We start from the raw sequence: 22,752 nt of genomic DNA, 5'->3' as shown, positions 1-22,752 counted from the left end.
GACCAATTAAAATGGACAGGAGATAGATTGACAAAGATCAATTATTTGATCAAGGGGACAACTAAAGTCTTAAAAACCTATTATGCATAAAGACCATCAGGAAATGATTTAAAACATCATTAATATTCTAAGAGATAGGCAAAATATATGGATAAAAAGGACATGCAAACAAGGCGATATCAAAGCAGTAAACAGATATATGGGGAAATCTTCAAAATGTTTAGTAAGAACAGGCCAAATCAACATTGCAATACTATCAGATTGTGGGTGAAATATTTAGAGCTCAAAAGTTATCATTTTGAAACTAGTAAATTAGTAGAAATAAAATCCAACTTTGACAAACTGGATGAAAATTTGATATCTTAATATACTGCTACTACTCTTATTAACTGTCATTTATTTATTTATTATTTAATAAATTTTCTTATTGTGTTGGGGATTGACCCCAAGGTCCTGTACCTGCTAGGCAAGCAAACTACCACTAAGTCACATCCCCAGCCCCTTAACTGACATATTCTTTTTGGAAGACACATCTGCTTAGAGGTCAGCAATTTAATAGCCTCACACTCAATTCCAAGAAGGACAGTGGACGAAATAGTGTTCAGTCTGTTGTATGACCTGCCGAGCTGTAGGATGTGCGTGTCCCTCCCTTGCCTGCTATAATAATCACGACTTTGATGATGAAGGCTGAGGATTGCAGAGTGCTTACCTACATGCTGAGTTCTAAGTGTTTCCAATATATGAACTCATTCAAGGCACATAACAATCATGAGAAGTGGGTATGATTCTTGTTCTCATTTTGTAGATGAGGAAATGGGGCAGAAAAATGTTAAATAACGTGCCCAAGTTCCTATTAATAAATGATCAAAATGGCATTCAAACTCCTGGGGGTCTGGTTCTGAGCTCTTGATTTCATGTCTCTACTCTGTCCTCCCCATGATAAGATGGTTACATGAGACTATTGAACTCATGTGTTTTCCTTGCTCACTGTATCTTCCAGCATACCGCCTAGTGCATACTAAGCAATCAATAAATATTAATTGAAAGCCTGAGGAAATTATTTACTAAGAAGGATTGAACTATATGCTTGAGGATATTGCCTACAGCTTTATGGGTAATAGTTTAAAAAGAAATGCAATCTAAACAAATAGTAGAGAAATGGTGATGAAATCTACCATCTTTCAAATGTTTTATATCTACTAAAAAATCTCAATTATTAAAACTTTGTAGCAATATGTAACACCTAACAGTATGAAGACTATGTAGTTATAAAAGAACACAGAGGTAAATGGTGGTAATTGTAACTAGCTAGAACACCCCTCTAGGCTTTACTAGTTTATGGCCATCGATAATATAATAATACCAAGCCAAATTATGCCCAAATTCTTGCTTGCTTACCTGCGTCCCCTACGAATGGTTCCAAGGATCCCCAAGAAGTGCTGCCCAGCTCTACCCCATGCTGGTGAACTACCACATAAGCATCACCCAGGGCTTCCTGACCAGATCCTCAGAGGTCAGCTGCAGAGAGAGTCTCAGGGGAGCCCTACCAGTGCTCTGTGGAAGGTACCCGAACGCTGAGACATGCTCTACCTGATGTCTCTTCATGCTCCCTTCAAGTGCCCAAGGACTGTGTAGTAACCCACAGAACAGATAGAATAGCTTGTTCTCCAACGCCATCCTGCCTTTTGACTTCTGGACCCCAAAGCAGTGCTGCGTGTGTGGCCACCATGATGAGATGACAGAAGGCAAGTGTCAGGAGGGCAGGGACTGTGTCTATTTTGTTTGCTGAAGTTTGCCAAGTATTAGAACCTTGTGTGGCCCATACTAGGTGGACAGCAAACCCTCTGTTGGAACATCTATCCAGCTTACCACTCTGGAGCTCAGAGGGCCAGGTGATGGACCCACAGTGTGCAATAGAACCTTCTTCAATGCTGGAAATGGTGTCTACACTCCCCAACAAAAGGGGTACCTTTCTCATTTCATTGTTCTTGACTGGACTCCTACTGTTCCTCCAATGCCTGTGCCCCAGGAAATTCCTTTGTTCTTCTTTTAATAAACAACACGTTCTAATGTGAACCAATTTGTATTTAGATTCCTGGCAAAGATCCTAAGTCTACCTGCTCTGGAGCGAGCCAAACCCTAGATCTCAGTTAAGGCTGTGTTTCCATACCCTGCTACTGGTTATGAAGAACAGGTACCTGCTGAAGAATACTGAAATGGGATTGGCATAGACTGTGTGATGAGATGTGAGGGCCACCGGGAGCCCTCCACTATCATGAGAGGTGTATGGGAGAGAAACAGAGTTGAGGAGACCTGGGTTCTTAACCTATTTCTGTCACTACCTCTGTGGTATTCTAAGTGAAACAACCTTGGTATCTCATCCTCTGTAGAATAAGGCAGTTGAAGTAGATGATTTAGGGTCGCTTTAAACACCTCTGTGGGAACCTCAGCAATTTATGGACATAGTTTGAAAACTATTGCTCTAGTGTATGTAATGTCTTAATCCATCTCTATTGCTGTAACTAAATGCCACAGGATGGGTAATTTATAACAGAAGTTTATTTAGCTCCTGGTTCTGGAAGTCCCAAAGCATGGCACTGGCTTCTACTCAGCTTCTTGTGAGGGCCTTCATGCTTATGGAGACTTTTTGCAGTGCTGCATCACATGGCAAGACAGAGTCTGCTTGCCAAAGTGGGTTTCTCTTCCTCTTCTTAGGAAGCCACTGAGGCAATCTTGGAGCTCCACCCTTATGACTTCATCTAATCCTAATTACCTCCCCAAGGACCCACCTCCAAACACCATTAATTTATGACTTTGGGGATTAAGTTTCAGACATTCAGAGCACAGCAGCTAAAATTATATTTTATCAGACCAAAACAAAACAAAACAAACAGAAGTGTTAAAAGAGATGCCGACACACCTTCTTTTTAAAATCTGGAATCTTTACAATGTCAATATTTTTTTTCTCTGAGCTTCTATCTGTAAAATGCTATGCTATAAAGCATGAAGGATTCAAAGATGAAAACATTATTGCCTCTTTCATACATATTCAAAATATAGTAGGAGAAAATGGAACAAAATAATTAGAATACAGGGCAGATTGTTAAATGATACAGAAATGAGGTTATATCCCCCACTCAGGTTATGGCTGTCTTTCGGATTCCTTTTTGTTTTCTTATTCAGCACCCCTTTTTCTTCTTTGAAAGAAAGTTTCTATTTTGGAGTCCATATTTGGGCCAGACTTTAACAGCTACAAGAATTTGGCTGGCTATGATGTCAGAGGGTTTTATTGCAGTTTGGTACACTTAAGTTAGATATGTGTGTTGAGGTTTTGACTTTGCAAATATTTAAAAATTCTAAATTTAGGTTCATCGCAAGACCTTTTCAGAGACTCAGGAATAAATAAATACCAACCAGATATTAATGAACTTGGAGTATGAACTTAGTCTCTGGAGGCGGCACAGCCGAGTTTGCAAGTTGTAGTGGTGAAATGAGCTTTAAAAGACTTTTATGGTTATTTTGAATATTACTGTATGTAACTGAGGCTTAAGCTGTGTTCCTTGGTTTTTGAGAGAGCATTTTTGCAAGCATATTAAAGAAAATGCCAGGCAGCAGTAACTGAAGTGACAGCGTGTCCCTTCAGATGGTTGCAGTGATACTGCCTAAAACGCAGAATCTGTGGCACCGAAGCATGTCACTGTTTTTATGAAATTGATTTCACTGCCTATTATCGTGCAGCATTATCATTTCTCCTACATGACATGTTTATATACTTCCGCAAAGTAAAGTCAGCTTTCCCAAGTCCACAACATTCTTTCACTACTTTGTCAATAAGTATGAAACTTATATGTGAATCAATGTCTGATTATACATTAAAAATCAAAATAAAACACACCCCGTGAACAGATTAACTCCAGTCCCTTCAATTCAGGCTGCCAGGGGCTGGATATACATATGTTTCTATTTTAAAATTTAAATTCTGCCAATCACATTAGATGAGATGAGGAAATCTGAATTTCACTGTTTTTACTAACCTGGTTAGAGTTTTGAGAACCACAATTTCAAGGATGAGAAAGACTCTATGTACTGAACCCATTTCTTTCATTTTATGGACAGGGATGCTAAAATCTACAAAGTGAGATCATTTGCCCCAGAGTTTTTGAAGAAGGCCCCAAACTCAAGGTGTCTGGGATTTGCATGCTTACTATCCTGTACAGATTGCTACACTTTTCCTAAAGGAAAAAAGACTGGAGATTTTGGAAACTACTAGGAGATAGCAGCAATGACAGCTTCTGGGAGGGAGAAAGTGAAGTGGAATTTGGTGATGTGCGCCATATACTGAGTTCTTGGGTTATGCAAAGTGTAAAACTAGATTGAATTAAATATTCACATCTGGCCTGAGGTTGATGATAAATGAGCAGAAAACTATAAACATAGCTAAGATGACAAATGACCCATCCCAAGTTGGAAGCTTTGGTGTGTCTGGTAGGGCTTCATATCTCTTGGATTATAAACAGAATGTGGTATTGAAGAATGTCCTAATGCCCACCAGCATTAAAATTAGTGACATTCTTGGCATTTTTGTCTGCATTCAGGTTGATATTTTGCACTTGTTAAAATCTCCATTTACTTTAACATAAGTGCAGTGTCCTCAGTGTTTGATAAGTAGCAATGGATGAAAGGGTCATTGTAATTTTTAAATCTGAAAAAAAACAAAGATATGCCCAGCTCCATCAGGTCATCTAAACCAATGATTAAAAATAACCCTCTCAGCACTGATGTGTGTCTCATCACTGTGTTGTTCTGTGAAGATAATGGTCTTGGCCTTCCATAGGTTGTTGAGGGCCATAGCTGAGTCAGGATGACGCATGGCATTTTTGCCAGAAGTAGTGGTTGAGAGGTGACGCTAGCGAGCCATTAAGATGATGACTTTTGAATTCTGGCGGAGTTCCCGTTGAGTTCCGCTTGAGCTCTCACGGGGATTCCCGGAGAGTTCCCATTGGTTGGGGAAGTGCCGGAGGAGGGATATTTCCGGTTGCTGGTTCCCTGACCGGGAAACACACAAACAGAACCCCGACTCCAGACAATCACTGGGTCAGAACCTTTCCATTGTCCTGTTAGAATATCCTTCCAAAGTACCTTGGGCTTATGTACATTTTTTGGACACATATGCCTTTCCGCAGCACTAAGCCCTGATGAATCCAAATTTAAAAAATTTAGAGTAAAAAGGATTATTTTAAGTTTATCTTTGGGGGATATATACCCCTTTTCATCCCGACTCTGCTGTGGCCCTCAACAATAGGGGACTGCTATGAAGGACCTTCCTTATAATGATTCCTTATACGCCAACACATGCTTACACTGTCCTGCATAGCTTTTTATTATTATTACTATTATTTTTTAAGTTCCCTCTCCATGTAAAGTTTAAAACTAACTTGTAACTATGAATATTTGTGAAATCCCATTGTCCTTGTAAAGTATGAAATTGAAAATAATTTATGCCAGATGTGCAGCACACACATGTAATCCCAGCAGTTTTGGAGGCCAAGGCTACTTAGTGAGACAAACAAATAAATAAATAATTTTAAAAATAAAAAGGGCTGAGGATGTAGCTTAGCTCAGTGGTAGAGCACCCCTGGGTTCAATCCTCAGTGCTGCAAACAACAACAACAAACAACAATAACAACAAAACACTCATTACAATACAATTTAACCATAATATGTGTATTTTCACATCAGATGCCTAATAAATGCACATATCTCTAAAAAAAACAAAAAAACAAAAAACCAAAGATGCTTCCTAGCTAGGGGAATGTGGTGTGTACATTTTTAACTGTCTAGCTTTAACTATCAGATCTCTTTCAAACTCTATCTTCCTCTTTTGCATGTGCTAGGGAGACTAGTCTCTTCGCTCATGTGTTAAAAAAAATTTTCTTATCTTTAGAAATATTATATACCGAATGAGTTTTATATTAAAACTTCTAGAAATTTCACTGGAATCGGACTAGTCATTTAAATATATAAAATAAGGCCCAGAAACTCAAAGCCAAATTTATAGCACACATTTAGCATATAGACAGTGGCGGATCCCCCGGCTTACTTAACCTTGCTCTTTTTTTCCTGGTTCTGTCTCCTGTGATTCATTTTGCCCTGAGTTTTAACTTATTATGTTTTTCTGGAAAGATGTAAGGCAGCCTCTGTGCCCTGTGTCTGGTCCTTGTCTGTCTCTCTCTCTTTTTTTTTTTTTTTCAAATTTTTTTTATTGATTATTTAAAGCATTACATAGCTCATGATATATCATCTTTCATACATTTGACTCAAATTGTGTTTTGAACTCCCATTTTCACCCCAAATACAGATTGCAGAATCACATCTGTTACATATTCACATTTTTACATAATGCCATATTAGTGACTGTTGTATTCTGCTACCTTTCCTATCCCCTACTATCCCCCCTCCCCTCCCTTCCCCTCCCATCTTCCCTCTCTACCTCCCCTGCTGTTGTTTAATTCTCTCCCTTTTTTTCTCTCCCCCTTGCTCCTCATGACCTCTTATAATTTTATGTATCATTGAAGGTCTCCTACCATTTCCATATGCTTTCCCTTCTCTCTCCGTTTCTCTCCCCCCATTCGTCTTTGTTTACTGTAGTCTTTTCCTCATGCTCTTCCTTCCTGTTCTGTTCTTGGTTGCTCTTTATATCAAAGCAGACATTTGGCATTTGTTTTTTAGGGCTTGGCTAGCTTCGCTTAGCATAATCTGCTCTAATGCCATCCATTTCCCTGCAAATTCTATGATTTTGTCATTTCTTAGTGCTGCATAATACTCCATTGTGTATAGATGCCACATTTTTTTATCCATTCATCTATTGAGGGGCATCTAGGTTGGTTCCACAGTCTAGCTATTGTGAATTGTGCCGCTATAATCATTGATGCAGCCGTATCCCTATAGTGCGCTCTTTTAAGGTCCTCTGGGAATAGTCCGAGAAGTGCGATAGCTGGGTCAAATGGTAGATCCATTCCCAGCTTTCCCAGGAATCTCCATACTGCTTTCCAAATTGGCCTCACCATTTTGCAGCCCCACCAGCAGTGTACAAGTGTACCCTTTTCCCCACATCCCCGCCAACACTTATTGTTGTTTGACTTCATCGTGGCTGCCAATCTTACTGGAGTGAGATGGTATCTTAGGGTGGTTTTGATTTGCATTTCTCTGACTGCTAGAGATGGTGAGCATTTTTTCATGTACTTGTTGATTGATTGTATGTCCTCCTCTGAGAAGTGTCTGTTCAGGTCCTTGGCCCATTTGTTGATTGGGTTATTTGTTATCTTATTGTTTAGTTTTTTGAGTTCTTTGTACATTCTGGATATTAGGGCTCTACCTGAGGTGTGGGGGGTAAAAATTTGTTCCCAGGATGTAGGCTCCCTATTTACCTCTCTTATTGTTTCTCTTGCTGAGAAAAAAATTTTTAGTTTAAGTAAGTCCCATTTGTTTATTCTTGTTATTAACTCTTGGGCTATGGGTGTCCTATTAAGGAATTTGGAGCCCGACCCCACAATATGTAGATCGTAGCCAACTTTTTCTTCTATCAGACGCAGTGTCTCTGATTTGATACCTAGCTCCCTGATCCATTTTGAGTTAATTTTTGTGGATGGCGAGAGAAAGGGATTCAATTTCATTTTGTTGCATATGGATTTCCAATTTTCCCAGCACCATTTGTTGAAGATGCTATCCTTCCTCCATTGCATGCTTTTAGCCCCTTTATCAAATATAAGATAGTTGTAGCTTTGTGGATTAGTCTCTGTGTCCTCTATTCTGTACCATTGGTCCACCTGCCTGTTTTGGTACCAGTACCATGCTGTTTTTGTTACTATTGCTTTGTAGTACAGTTTGACCTCTGGTATCGCTATACCTCCAGATTCACACTTCCTGCTTAGAATTGCTTTTGCTATTCTGGGTCTTCCCTTTCACCTCGCCTCCCATTCTCCAGCCACATTGGCCTCCTTTTAGAAATGTTCTGGTCCTTTCCAAACCATCTCACCTAAGGGCTTAGCTCATGTTATTTGTTCTTTGGCAAACACTCCACTGCCAGCTTTTCCCATCACTGGATTTGTCTTGGTTCCTGCATTCCAGAGTCAGAAGCAGGTAACCATTTCTTGTCTCTCAGCTCCATTTGTTCTTTTTTGGAGGGGTTCATATGGAATTAAAAGTCAAGCATACCCTTGTTTTGTTTGGGTTCCGAAAGCAAGCCCAAGTTTGCTGAAGTGGTTTAGCTTTGCTGTGCCAGGGATTGAAACCTGGACCTCATGCATGCTAGGCAAGTGCTCTGCTGCTGAGCTACATCTCTATCTCAGTGTTTAATGATTATATAACCTATTTGGTACCCTCAAAGCCTTGCATAGCTACAGTATTCACCCACTTTCTTACTAAATAGTGGGAGAAATAAGGGAATAACTTTTACTTCCTAAAAAAATTACTGATGTTCCCTACCCTCCTCATGCTGCAAGGCATTTCAACAAGAATGCTGAGGTCCTTGAAGGGGACTTTATAATTCTAATTGGAAACAAGCAGGGAAGTTGAAGTAGCTGTTCAAATCAAAAGTGTCTGTTCTGTGAAATGGCAGATGTGGGTTTCCTTCATATGGAGCTTGTCATTTTCTGTCCCGCCTCAGCCATAAGAACTTGAAACCCTCTGTCTGCTGGCACAGAAAGCCATGGGTGAGTAGAGTAGCCAGAGTCTGCAGCACAAGGCTCGAGAATGTTCTCAGAGCACCTTTTGGGATCAAGTAGCTTAAGTATTTTTATCATCAGCTGACAAGAAAAAAAGAGAAGTATTGTGTACTGTTTTATAATTGAGACTGTTAGAAAATTCAGTGTGCTTAAATTAGAATGCAAGTCATTAATATTTGCTCATTTAAACTAGGTTCTGATTTGCAGCCTAGAATGAGTAATTCAGTCAGCCCAATTTCTTGAGTACCCACAAGCGTTTTACAGACCAAACTGAATGGTGGAATGCAACTGAGACGCTTGACATATTTGAAACCTCCAACTTGCTGTTCTTCCAGCCTGAAACTTTTTGCTCGTTTGACCTTTTATAGTAGTATCAGGAGTTACTTTGGGAGTTTGTCATGAAATTGCACTTTTTGGAATAACAGGCTGAAAGCCCACATACTTCTTGTTATTTGCAATAGTTCCCAGATGACCATATGATGCAATGCCGTGAGTTCCCGAGATGGCCGGCAAAATGTCACAATGACAAGGTTATGGAATTTCTCAGCCCATATTCTATGTTACACCTTCTAGTTCGATTTTTTAAAAATATATGTGCCATAGCCAGACGCACAGCCAACATCCCTCAAGCTTCTCAAGTCAACCCGAAAGATAACTTATTCCTTTTCCTCTTTATGTTCTGAGGAGGTTTTATAGAACATTGGCAGCGTAGACAGTACATCACTCTGCAGTGTTTTGAGAGTGGCACGAACTCTTGAAACAGAAAGAAACTATTCATACCTAAATCCTAACATTTGTAGGTTGGTTTTAAATTTGTTTTCTTTGATACAAAAAGACTATTTAGGTGTAAAAAGATTACCTGCCACAAAAGGCTCAACGTGCAGTTATGGAACTGAGGCAAAGAGCTTTTTATTATAGTTTAGATTTTAGAAAATGCTGGAACAAGAGAATGGATATTTTATTTCTCATTCATGAGTGGTTATGAATAGTGGCCTTTTATTGGTTGAAATAAGTCAAGCAGAAACTGTTTCCTTTATGACTGAGGAGACACAGTTATTGGAGTTCAGGAATTACTGCTGTACCCACAGGCTAGTGAGTCCTTGAAACAATTGCACGGAAGCTATCTCAGGGTTTAAAGGTAGATTTAAACGAGGTTCATTAAGTTCATTCTAGATACTGGAAATGTCTAGGAAAAGTCAATTGGGTCATGTTTCTTTGTAAAAAGTATGGTTCTAAATAGGAAGTTATTCTAGTATAGAATGTTGGAAGTCCTCACTCTGCATCTTAATAATCAATGGACACCATAGAAGTGGAAACCGCTGCCGCAGAGACTGTTGCTGCAGCTGCCCAGATGTGTTTTCTCCGGGCGGGGCTACTTTCGCTTGCCCTTTCCACCGTCACCCGCAGGTCTTTTCTCGGGGCAGTGCTACCACCGGTGCTGTTGCTGCCAGCCGGTTCTCTGGGTGCCACTGCCAATCACTGCTGCTGCTGACCCACAGCCACTGCCCAGACAACCATGCTAGAGGGCCTGCAGGTTTGGTTACATGCAGCTGCCTCCATCGAGGGACTCAAGCCAGGATCTGGGGGGCCAGGGGGCCCGCGGTTTGCTGCCACCATCATCTTGGGATGCAGCCACCTCTGGAGACACTGGCCTAGATCTGAAGGTCCAGTGTGAAGTGCCTGCAGGTTGGCTGTGCCTGGGGTCTTCCTGTTGGGAGTGCTGATGATCGCCGCCTCGTAGCTTCCTTTCAGGGTCGCTCCTCTAAGGGAGCCCATCTTTGGTGATCTCCCTGCAAGTTGAACCAACGTGGAGATCTTGACTGCAACGTGGCCAACCTTGGGGTATCTAAAATCCAGATCAGTGGCATAGTGACTGGGTCTGTGTAGGCCGGTCTGGACCTGGCAATCTCATCAAGAATCAGAGACAGGCCTGAGAAAACTTCAAACTCTGAAGCAAACAGTTGTTCAGTTTTCCATTAATTTTTTTTTTGTTCTGTTTTTAAATATTTTTTTTTCTCTTCTCTAGTATCTTTACTATTTCTGGGACCAGGTATTTTTCATGCATCAGTTTTTTGAGGACTGTGGTGTATGATGGTATTTAGCAGTTTTGTTGTACATTCTTACATTTTACATTTTTTATTGTATATATTTTTTCCTCTTCCTCGTCTGTTTTCCTGGATTCTCTATCTTTTCTCCTCCCAATGGTCAGTCTCTGTCAATTCGTCTTCTAGTCTTACTATAGATTTTTGCTTCTGTCTTCTCTCCTCTTCCCTCATGAACTTCTGTTCTCTCTTTGTCCAACATTTGGAAATTTGAACCCTTTTAGCAAATTTACTGTGTATAGTGTGGACAGTAATTGAACTCATTGTTTCTGTTTGTTACGAGAAAACTGTGGAAATCTTGACAGGATCTAGTGGGGTTGGGGTTGTGTGTTGTTTGTAATGGGTGCTGTTGATGCTAGTCTCCCCCCTTGAAGGAGAGTGCTGGAAACTTTTAGGGACACTGTAGGTCTGCAGGGTAAAATTTGTGCTGCCTTAGATCAATACTGCTAAATGGGAAACACATGAACAACATGAAAAACTAAGGAAATAAATGCCCCAAACAAACCAAGATGCTCCAATGACAGAATCCACTGACAAATAGTAGAAGAAATGTCAGAGAAAGAGTTTAGAATATACATGGTTAAATGGTCTGGAAAGTAAAGGATAGTATAACAGGTGAAATTAAATAAAAAATACAGGAAGTGAAAGATTACATCAATAAAGAGAGGTTGTGGGGAAAAAAAGAACCCAAGCAGAAATCCTTGAAATGAAGGAATCAATAAACCAAACTATAAATTCAATAGAAAGTATAACCAACAGACTAGACCACTTGGAAAACAGAACCTCAGGCAATGAAGACAAAATAATTTTGAAAATAGAGTTGACCATGCAGAGAAGATGGTAAGAAACCAAGAACAGAACAGCCAGGAATTATGAGATAACATGAAAAGACCAAATTTAAGAGTTATTGGGATAGATGAAGGAGCAGAGCTATGAACCAGAGGAATGCACAATCGTTCCAATGACATAATATCAGAAAATTTCCAAAACCTAAAGAATGAAATGGAAAGTCAAATATAAGAGGCTTAAGAACCCCAAATGTACAAAATTATAGCAGACTTACACCAAGACACATTATAATGAGAATGACAAACACACAGAATAAAGATAAAATCTTAAAGGCCGTGAGAGGAAAAAATCAAATTACGTATAGTGGGAAACCAGTTCGGATCTCAACTGATTTCTCAACCCAGCCCCTCAAAGCTAGAAGGTCCTGGAATAATTCAAAATCTGAAAAAAAAGGATGCCAACCAAGAATTTTATATCTAATTTAATATCCAAAATTAAGTTTCAGATTTGAAGATGAAATAAAATATTTCTGTGATAAAAGTTAAAATAATTCACAACTAGAAAGCCTGCTCTACCAAACATTCTCAACAAAATATTCCATGAGGATGAAGTGAGAAAAAATAGTGAGGAACCAGCAAAGAGAGGAATAACACTAAAGGAATGGTCAAAGGAGAAACTAAGGGGCTGAGGTTGTGGCTCAGAGGTAGAGTGCTTGCCTAGCATGTGTGAGGCACTGAGTTTGATTCTCAGCACCACATATTAATAAATAAAATAAAGGTCCATTGACAACTAAAAATACTTTTTAAAAAAGGAGAAACTAAGTCAAATTAAAAACCAGAAATAAACCAAAATGGCAGGGAACACAAATCATGTCTCAATAATAACTTTGAACATTCATGGCCTAACCTCACCAATCAGAAGACATAGACGGGCAGATTGGATTAAAAAACAAAACTGTTTAAAAAATATGCTGTCTCCAGGAGACTCACCTCATAGGCAAAGACATCCATGGACTGAAGGTGAAAGGATGGGAAAAAACATACTACCCATGGATCGTGTAAACAGGTAAAGGTTTCTATCCTCATATCAGATAAAGTGGACTTCAAGCCAAAGTTAATCAGAAGAGATGAAGTAGGACATTTCATACTGCTTAAGGGAATTATACATCAACAAGACTTAACAACTATAAATATGCCCTAAACAATGGAGCATTTACATACATCAAACAAACCATTCTCAACTTCAGAAATCAAATAGACTACAACACAATAATACTGTGGTATTATTATACACACCTCTTTCACTACTGGATAGATCTTCCAAACAAAAACTAAACAAAGAAACTGTAATCTAAACAATACAATCAATAATTTAAACTTAATGGACACATATAGAATACATCATCTATCAACGAGTGAACATGCTTTCTTCTCAGCAGCACATGGATCCTTCTCTAAAATAGACCATATCTTATGCCATAAAACAACTCTTAGCAAATACAAAGAGAGAGAGAGAGAGAGAGAGAGAGAGAGAGAGAGAGAGAGAGAGAGAGAGATACAATGCCCTACATTCTATCAGATCATAATGGAATAAAATTAGGAATCAAAGACAGAATAAAAAATAGAAGTTACTGTAACACCTGGGGACTAAATAATATGCTATTGAATGATGAGTGAATAATAGAAGAAATCAAATTCTCTGGGGCACCATGAAGACAGTGCTAAGAGGAAAGTTAATTGCACCGAGCTCATTCATTAAAAGGATAAAAAGTCAACAAATAAATGACCTAACGCTACAATTCAAAGCCTAGAAAAAGAAGAATAAATCAACACTCAAACCAGCAGAAGATAGCAAATAATTAAAATCAGTGCTGAAATCAATGAAATTGAAACAAAAGAAACAATTGAAAAAATTGACAAAACAGTTGGTTCTTTGAAAAAAAATAAATGAAATTGATAAACCCCTAGCCTCACTAATGAAGAGAAAAAGAGAGAAAACTCAAATTACTAAAATATGAGATGAAAAAGGAAATATCACAATGGACATGAATGAAATACAGAAGATAATTAGAAACTATTTTGAAAATTTATATGCCAATAAAATACAAAACCTGAAGACATCGACAAACTTCTAGAGACACATGACCTACCCAAAGTGAATCAGGAGGACATACAGAGTTTAAACAGATCAGTTACAAGTAATGAAATAGAAAATGCCATCAAAAGCCTAACAATCAAGAAAAGCCCAGGACCAGACAGATTCTCAGCTGAGTTCTACAAGACTTTCAAAGAAGAATTAATACCAATACTCCTCAAATTATTCCATGAAACAGAAAAGGAGAAACTCTTCCAAACTCATTCTATAAGTCTAATATCACCCTGATACCAAAACCAAAGATATATCAAAGACAGAAAACTTCAGACAAATATCCCTGATGAACATAGATGCAAAAATTCTCATTAAAATTCTGGCAAACTTATACAAAAACATCTTAAAAAGAAAGTGCATCAAGATCAAGTGGGGGGTTCATCCCAGGGATGCAAGTGATTCAATATATTCAAAATCAATAAATGTAATTCACCACACCAATAAACTTAAAAACAAGAATCATATGATCATCTCAATAGATGCAAAAAAAGCATTTGACAAAATACCTGTTCATATTCAAAACACTAGAAAAACTAGGGATAGTAGGAACATTCCTCAATATCATAAAAACTATGTATTCTCAACCCAAGGCCAGCATCATTCTAAATGGAGAAAAATGTAAAGGATTCCCTCTAAAAACTGGAAAAAGACAAGGATGCCCTCTTTAACCATTTCTATTCTACATTGTTCTAGAAACTCTAGCCAGAGCAATTGGACATGAGAAAGACGTTAAAGGGATGCAAATAGGAAAAGAAGAACTCAAACTATCACTATTTGCTGATTACATGATTCTATATTTAGAAGAGCCAAAAATTCCACCAGAAAAACTTCTAAAACTCATAAATGAATTCAGCAAAATAGCAGGTTATAATACATCAGTGATGAATCTACTGAAAGAGAAATTAGGAAAACTACCCCATTTATAATAGCTTCAAAAAATAAAAATAAAATACTTGGGAATCAATCTAAAGAAAGAGGTGAAAGATCTATACAATGAAAATTACAGAACCCTAAATAAAAAAAAAATCAAAGAAGACCTTAGAAGATGGAAAGTCCTCCCATGCTCTTGGATAGGCAGAATTAATATTGTCAAAATGTTCATACTGCCAAAAGCGTTATACAGATTTAATGCAATTCCAACTAAAATACCAATAACGTTCATATATATATTGTTGATGGACCTTTATTTTATTTACTTATTTATATGTGGTGCTGAGAATTGAACCCAGTGCCTAATATGTATGAGGCAAATTCTCTATCGCTGAGCTACAACTCCAGCCCCACAATGACATTCTTTGTGGAACTAGGGAAGGCAATCATGAAATTCATTTGAAAAAATAAGAGACCCAGAATAGTCAAAGCAATCCTTAGCAAGAAGAGTGAAGCAGAGGCATCACAATACCAGACCTTAAACTAAACCACAGAGCTATAGTAACAAAAATGGCATGGTATTCGTACCAAAACAGATATATATATATATATACCAGTGTTACAATATAGAAGACACAGAGACAAACCCACACAAATACAGCTGTCTCATACTAGACAAAGGTGCCAAAAACATTCACTGGAGAAAAGATAGCCTGTTCAATAAATGGTTTAGAAAAATTGGAAGTCCACATGTAACAAAATGAAATTAAATCCCTCTCTCTCACCCTACTTGAAACTCAACTCAAAGTATATCAAAGACTTAGGCACTAGACCAGAGACCCTGCACCTAGTAGAAAAAAAAGTAGGTCCAAATTTTCACCATGTTGGCTTGGGATCCACCTTCCTTAAGTAGACTCCTAAAGTATAAGAAGTAAAATAGAATCAATAAATGGGACAGAGTCAAACCAAAAAGCTTCTTTTCAGCAAAGGAAACAAACAATAATGTAAAGAGTCTACAGAATGGAAGAAAATCTTTACCTCATGCACCTCAGATAGAGCATTGATTATCAGGATATATGAAGAACTCAAAAAACTTAATACCAAAAAAACAGAAATAACCCAATCAACAAATGGGCAAAGGAACTGAACAGACACTTCACAGAAGAAGAAATACAATTGATCAACAAATACATAGAAAAATGTTCAACATCTTTAGCAATTAGAGAAATGCAAATCAAAACTACTCTAAGATTTCATCTCACCCCAGAATGGCAATTATCAGGAAAACAAACAACAATAAATGTTGACAAGGAGGTGGGGGAAAAGGTATACTCATACATTGCTGGTGGAAATGCAAATTGGTGCAACCATTATGGTAAGCCATATGGAGAGTCCTCAGAAAACTTGGAATGGAACCACCATTTGATCCCAGTATCCCACTTCTTGGTTTATACCCAAAGAACTTAAAATCAGCATATTACAGTGATGCAGCCACATCAATGTTCATAGAAGCTCAATTCACAATAGCTAAACTACGGCACCAACCTATGTGCCCTTCCACAGATGAATGGATAAAAAAACCTGTAATATATATGTATGGTGTATATGTATGTATATGTTTGTCATACATATATAATATGATGGAATATGACTCAGCATTAAAGGAGAATGAAATGATGGCATTTGCCGGTAAATGAATGGAGCTGGACAATATCATGCTAAGTGAAATAAGCCAATCCCCCCAAAACAAAAGCCAACTGTTTTTTTTCTGATATTCGGATGTTAATTCACAATGGGTGGGGGGGCTAGGGAAGAATAGAGTTACTTTAGATTAGGTATAGGGGGGAGTGTAGGGAAGGAAGCAGGCATGGGAGTAGGAAGGATAGTAGAATAAATCAGATTGTATTACCCTATATACATAGATAACTATGCAGCCAGTGTTATTTTACATGAGGTACAACCAGAAGAATGAGAAATTATATCCAATATATATGATGTATCAAAGTGCATTCTACTGTCATGTATAACTAGTTAAACAAATAAAAATTTTAAAAAATCAATGGAAAAATTCAAGTTCCATGACCTTCAAATATTTTTGTCAGCCCATAAAAATCTTTTAGTGTAGGTTGTAAATAAACAAGGAAATTGGGAAACCAGGTAAATTCCTATTTATTTTATAGTCTATAATTCAAATGTCACAAACGTTGAGAATTAAAGTATTTTGTTTCTTGGAGTAAAACTAATCAAGAATAATTAGAACTTGTTTGCCTTCCTCTCATTGTGCAACATGGAATGGACCAGCTTTCCTTCCCTTGAGGGACCTGTCATCTTCCTTTTTAAGTTTGGACAAGGTGTTGGAAGCTGATCCAAAGTTGGGAAGTATCTGACACTTTTAAATTTTACTTCTAGTGTTGCCACTTTTCATTTCTTTGCCCTACTGTCTGCGTCGTTGGCCCATGTTGTCTTTTGATTGTCTGCTTTTGTAAAACATCCTGTGATTTCCTCACTCTGCTGTCTGTGCCTGATGTGGGGAACAGGTGTGTCAGTGACCCATCACCAACAGACTTGGTCCGTGGTCATGACACACCTCTGTTATTCACTGAGCACTTTGTGGACCAAAGAGCTAGCGGTGAAATTTGTACTTGATGCAATTACTCAGTTAATATACTGTGATAGTGGAAGTTTGAACCATGTTGTTGGGGGATTGGCATTATTTAAATTGTAGCATGCAAAGTAAGGACTGTCTGTATTCCCGTTATAATTTGTTTGTAGGACACTGAAGTCTGGGTCTGGCTCCTCTTGCTTTTGCCTAGTACACATTGAGCCCGTCCGTTGTAGCCAAGCTGTGATTTAGAAATTCAGCTCCGAATTGCACCGTTGTGTCATTGACTCATCCTTGGAGTCAGCTTTGACTTCTTTTCTTACCAAGACCTCACAGAGTAGATCAGGCACTAGCAAAAAAGTATTCTCCAGACCCCATCCAGCTCATAGAGTTTTGACTTGATCTGCAACTTAGGCCCTGAACACACTTCTGGGTAAACTACCAAGGGGACTTGGTAAGTTTTTCCAACCCTCTCCTTCGTTCTCTACCTTCTCCTGCCCTTTTCCTCCTACTGTCTGTCTCTAGAAGTTCTGCTGATCTTCTCCCACCCCCAGCATTAGATTACTTCATGCTTCCTTCAGTGGTGCCTCTGGCCATTATCCTAATCCAGGCGTGTGTTTTTTTAAACTTGTCTTTCAGTTATTATCATAGTTTCCTAACTGACTTTCCCTGGGTTGTCACTTTTCTTTTCAGCTAATCCCATATGCCATCACCAGAGTAATCTTCCTGGAACACACTTTCAACCTTGCTTAATCCTCTGCTTGAAGCCTCTAAAGTAATTTACTCATTATAGCATAAAATCCAAACCCCTCATCAGGCCTCTAATAACTTCCTTTGTCTGACTCAAGCCACCTCCTTCTAGTTTATCACCTGATCCCTTCCCTTCCCTCAAGATCCAAGGTTTCCACCAGACAGATTTACTCATTGTCTCCCCGTTGTGGCTGCCTGTCTTCTGTGTCTTCCTAGAATGCATTCTTCTGTGTTCTATCCCATTTCAAAGACTTATTCTAAAAGATCTCTACTGTGACATCCTTTTTGAATTCCTAGAAATGGATTTTTTTTCCTCTCTGAAGCTCTGAAGGATTTGTATTTCGAATTTTCCTTTATCCTTTTTTTGCTACTTGTTAGTTATTGTACTTTAGTCAGTTTCTTTGTTAGTGTTTAAGCTCTTGAAGGGCAAGGATGGAATCTTCTATGTTATATACAGTGGCGTTTGAAAAAATGGTAGGCACAAATCTGTTCATTCCTTCATTTGGTGTTTGTTCAAGCCTTAAGAATTTTTTTTTTCTAGACTCTGATCCATTCTAGGGGTAAAACATAACAAGACAAATTCCCTGGCCTCATAGAACTCCAGTTGAGTAATATATACAGAAAAGTAGTAAGACATTTGTTATATAATAAGATACCTGACATGTTGCATAATGACTGAGCTTCTGTGAAAGCAGAGATGATAGGCAACAGGTAATGTTAGATTCCAGGGTTAAGTGGAATCTAATAGAGAGGTAAGAAGTCAGGTAGTGGAAGAGGGGGAAGATGGGAGAATGTTCCAGGCATAGGGCTCAGCCTGGAAAAAGGCCTAGACTTGGTAAGGGATACTGAATAAAGTTGAATATAGCTATATTATAGAGCATTAGGTGAGATTCATAAGTGATGAGGTTATGGAAGGAACAAAGGCACGGTGATGGAAAAAGAACTGAATGTATGTGATGAATATTCAGAAGGGAGGAATTCCAGGACTGGATGTTTAAACAGGTGAAGCGAAGGAGGGGATTCTCAGGTTTGGGTAAGCACCACTCTGGGTAAAGGTATTTCAAAGAAGACAGTGAATTCAAAATTTAGACATTTTGAGTTTGAGGTGCTTGTGGAATGTCTGCATGGAAATATACAGTAGTAGACAGTTTGAAGCTCAGCAGAAATCTTTGGCCAGGAAATATAAATTTGAGTTACTTCAGCATATGACAGGATGAAATCATAGTAGAGCCGGTAGAGTTAGCTATGAAGATTTCAAGACCAAGCCATAAAACATTTAAAGAAGAAGTCAAGAAAGCAGTCTGCAAAGAATATTAAGATAAAATACTCAAGGAGGAAAGAGCAAAATAGACAAGTGAGGCGTCGTGGAAACCAGTGGAAATGGAAATCTGCCCATTGGGTTTAGCAACATGGAGACCATTAGGGACCTTAGTGAGGATAGTTTCTGTGTAGAAGAGGGTGGGGAAAGAGAAGACTTATTCTGATCCAAGATAGATTGCAGTGCATTGAGAAGCGAACAGACAGTTCTGGGAAATGTGGTCACAGAGGAGAGGATTTAGAGGGGGTAAAAGCTAGAAGAGTTGAGGGACTATTATTTTTTAATTAGTGATGATGAGGTTGACTGTAAAATGAGTTTAGCCAGAGTTTAAAACTCTTCCTAAAATTCGTCACCTAATGTGTTCTCTTATGTTTTGATATTCCAAATAAGTTAACTCCAAACTACTAATCCCTCTGCTACTTGAGGTGTCACCTGGGTCATGTTACTGCAAATGAGATTGAAAATTCCCATGAAGTGTGTTTGAGGCTGTCCTGGTTTTTGTTACTGGTAGCACTGAGTTCAGTGTCTTACACAGAATGAAATTCCCACAGATATTATTTTTATCACTCTCATTTTATCCATTCTTTGAGCAAATATTTATTTCATATCCATATAATATTGGACATTGTTCTAGGAACTGAGAACATAAAGGTTACTAAGGCAGAACTCTTCTCAAGGAGTTTATAATCTAGGAAGACAACAAAGTAGTGATTAAATAGGGAAACAAAGTAATTACAGATTGCCAGGGGTACTTAAAATGTCACTGTGATAGACAGTGAGTCTGTGTGGCTTCCTTATGTTCTTTTCCTGTGGATTCTTCTTTCCATTCTTGGGGGAGAATCATCACAAAGTTTTACAGAGTTAAATGACTTTAAGATGGCAAGAACTGGTAAGGAATAATAGAGGCTCTCTTTGGCATAATGTTTACTCCTCAGTTTACATTTTTATAAAGTAAACGGGAAGAAAATGGCCGTATTAGGCTGTGTGTTTTGGGGGTTTCTTGGTTGATTGCTACTCAACTTTCGAGAAGCTCACCCTCCACATTTTCTCTGTTCCATTTCAGTGATTTGCCATCTTCCGTGCATGAATGGTGGTCAGTGTAGCTCAAGGGACAAATGCCAGTGCCCTCCAGATTTCACAGGAAAGCTTTGTCAGATCCCGGTCCATGGTGCCAGTGTGCCGAAACTTTTTCAGCACTCCCAACAGCCAGGAAAGGCATTGGGGACCCATGTCATCCATTCAACGCATACCTTGCCTCTGACCATGACTAGCCAGCAAGGAGTCAAAGGTAAGTTTTATAGTCTCATTTTGCCCGTTTGCAGAAATCTGTTAACCTGTCAAACCCACATAGAAGCCGTGTCTCAGCAGATGGCCAGGGCTGGTATTGACACAGAAAGGAGTGTGTGATATGTGGCTGAGAAATAGCAGTGGAGCGAGGATGTGGGACGAGGGGTGCAGCTGCAGGACTTTCTAGGCCATACACAATTGGTATCTAGGAAAGAAGAAAATAGCAAGGAGTCCATACTGCTCTAGGGACTCCTACCAACAAGGACTGATTAATGTGATTGTCATTGTTCTTGAAAGGCCTGGGATGTAGAGAGAAGTGCTCTGGCCCTGACAGCATTAACAAACTACTGGATCACACAGTAGCTGAATTTCATAGTTGAAGAGTGTTTGGTTTTAGTTCTAAATAGTCATTTAACCTCACTGGGCTTTGATTTGTTCATCTGTAGAGGAAGATAAACTAGGTCACTTGGAGCTTAAAAGTTCTATGACTAATTCATTATTTTAAATGCACAATTTTAAAAATAGGGTCAGAATAGTGTTACTGGCTTTTATTCTCTAAAACCTGAGTCTTTGCATCCAAACATGAGATTTTGTTTTAAAAGAGAAGAAAATAAATCTTGTTCTAGATGTAAAATAACACACTTTGGTAGCATGTGTGTATGTGTGTATATGTGTGTGTATTATATCATTTTATTATATCATTTAAGGGTAAGTGAATTGTGCTTTGTGAACTTGGCTTTCCACTTTTAATGGAAAAATGAAAATGCTTTATGCAATTGTAGTTTTATTTTTTAAATATATAAATTCAGATTTAATTTTCATTTTGAGCATGCCATTTGCTTCTCAAGACTTTTGATGTCTATGTAGCAAAAATATATGTATTTTATGTGTATAATTTATTCTACATTCAATATGTTTGCATACAAATATGTGTTTGTATTAAGTTTATTTTCATATTTAAATCCTGACTTGCCTTCTAATTGTTCCTAACTAACAAATTTTCCTCCCAATTTGTTTTAGTGAAATTTCCTCCCAACATAGTTAATATCCATGTGAAACACCCTCCTGAGGCTTCTGTCCAGATCCATCAGGTTTCAAGAATTGATGGCCCAACAGGCCAGAAAGTAAAAGAAGTTCAGCAAGGCCAATCCCAAGTCTCTTACCAAGGGCTTCCCATCCAGAAGACCCAGACTGTGCATTCCACATACTCGCACCAGCAGGTCATTCCGCATGTCTATCCTGTGGCTGCTAAAACACAGCTTGGCCGATGCTTCCAGGAAACCATTGGGTCACAGGTAAGCACCATTGCCCAGGCTGTTTTAGTAATGCATTCTAGACCTGGTATCATTCTACTAAAAAAGCCAGACTTGGTAAAAATTATTTTCTGTAGAAGAGGTTTATAAACTATGACCCATGGCCAGTTTTTATAAATAAAGTTTTATTGGAACACAGCCACACATTCATTTATGTATTGTGTATGCCAGCTTTCATGGCATGATGGCAGAATTGAGGATTTCTAACAAGAGCATATGATCTGCAAAACCTAAAATATTTACTGTGTGTGGCCCTTTACAGAAAAATCTTGCTGATTTCTGATGTATCAAATATTTTTACATAGTGAACTTCCAGAAATGTTGTTGGAAGTCCATAATTTTCTGCTTATATTTTTTCAGTTAGGATAATCCATGTACAAAACATGTCAGTCATGAGATATGGGTAAAGAATATCTATTATGCAAAGACATTTGAAAATTTATAGGTTAGTAGGTATAGGAGGCTGACACAGGAGGATCACTTGAACCCAGGAATTCAAGGTCAGCTCGGGCAATGAGCCCAGACCCCATCACAAACAAGACAAAAACAAGACTCACCATTGAATTTGCATAGCGAAGGCAACCTGAGAGTTTTGGTTTCTTTGTCCCAACCACTTGGTGTTGCTGTACTTTGGGATGATATGATAACGATGTAAGCTTTGTCCTGTGGTTTTTTGTCTATCCTTTGGTTATGGCTTAAACAGATAGCTCAACGAAAGAATAGGTGAAGTGAATTTATTATTCTTTTTGTTCTTTCCTGAATATTGCAAAAATTGTGTGTGTGTGTGTGCGCGCGCACATGTGAGGGAGTGAGAGAGAGAGAGGGGGAGAGAGAGAGAGAGAGAGAGAGA

General features: G+C 38.5%; 1 protein-coding gene across 7 annotated transcripts in view; it reads left to right on the top strand.

Annotated features, from left to right (window-relative positions):
• The window catches only part of LTBP1 (latent transforming growth factor beta binding protein 1), a 416,025-nt gene that overhangs the window by 201,290 nt on the left and 191,983 nt on the right, over nucleotides 1-22,752 (top strand). For all 7 annotated transcript variants that reach the window (XM_081264902.1, XM_081264904.1, XM_081264903.1 and 4 more), the window contains 2 exons: nucleotides 20,366-20,590; nucleotides 21,610-21,884. In XM_081264902.1, coding sequence (XP_081121028.1) covers nucleotides 20,366-20,590; nucleotides 21,610-21,884 — 500 coding nt within the window. The remainder of the gene's footprint in view (nucleotides 1-20,365; nucleotides 20,591-21,609; nucleotides 21,885-22,752) is intronic.

Source organism: Spermophilus citellus (genome assembly GCF_964194105.1).
Source record: "Spermophilus citellus genome assembly, chromosome: 13".
Lineage (NCBI taxonomy): Eukaryota > Metazoa > Chordata > Mammalia > Rodentia > Sciuridae > Spermophilus > Spermophilus citellus.
Note: the sequence above shows the minus strand (reverse complement) of the source record. Positions and strands in the feature narration are given on the sequence as shown.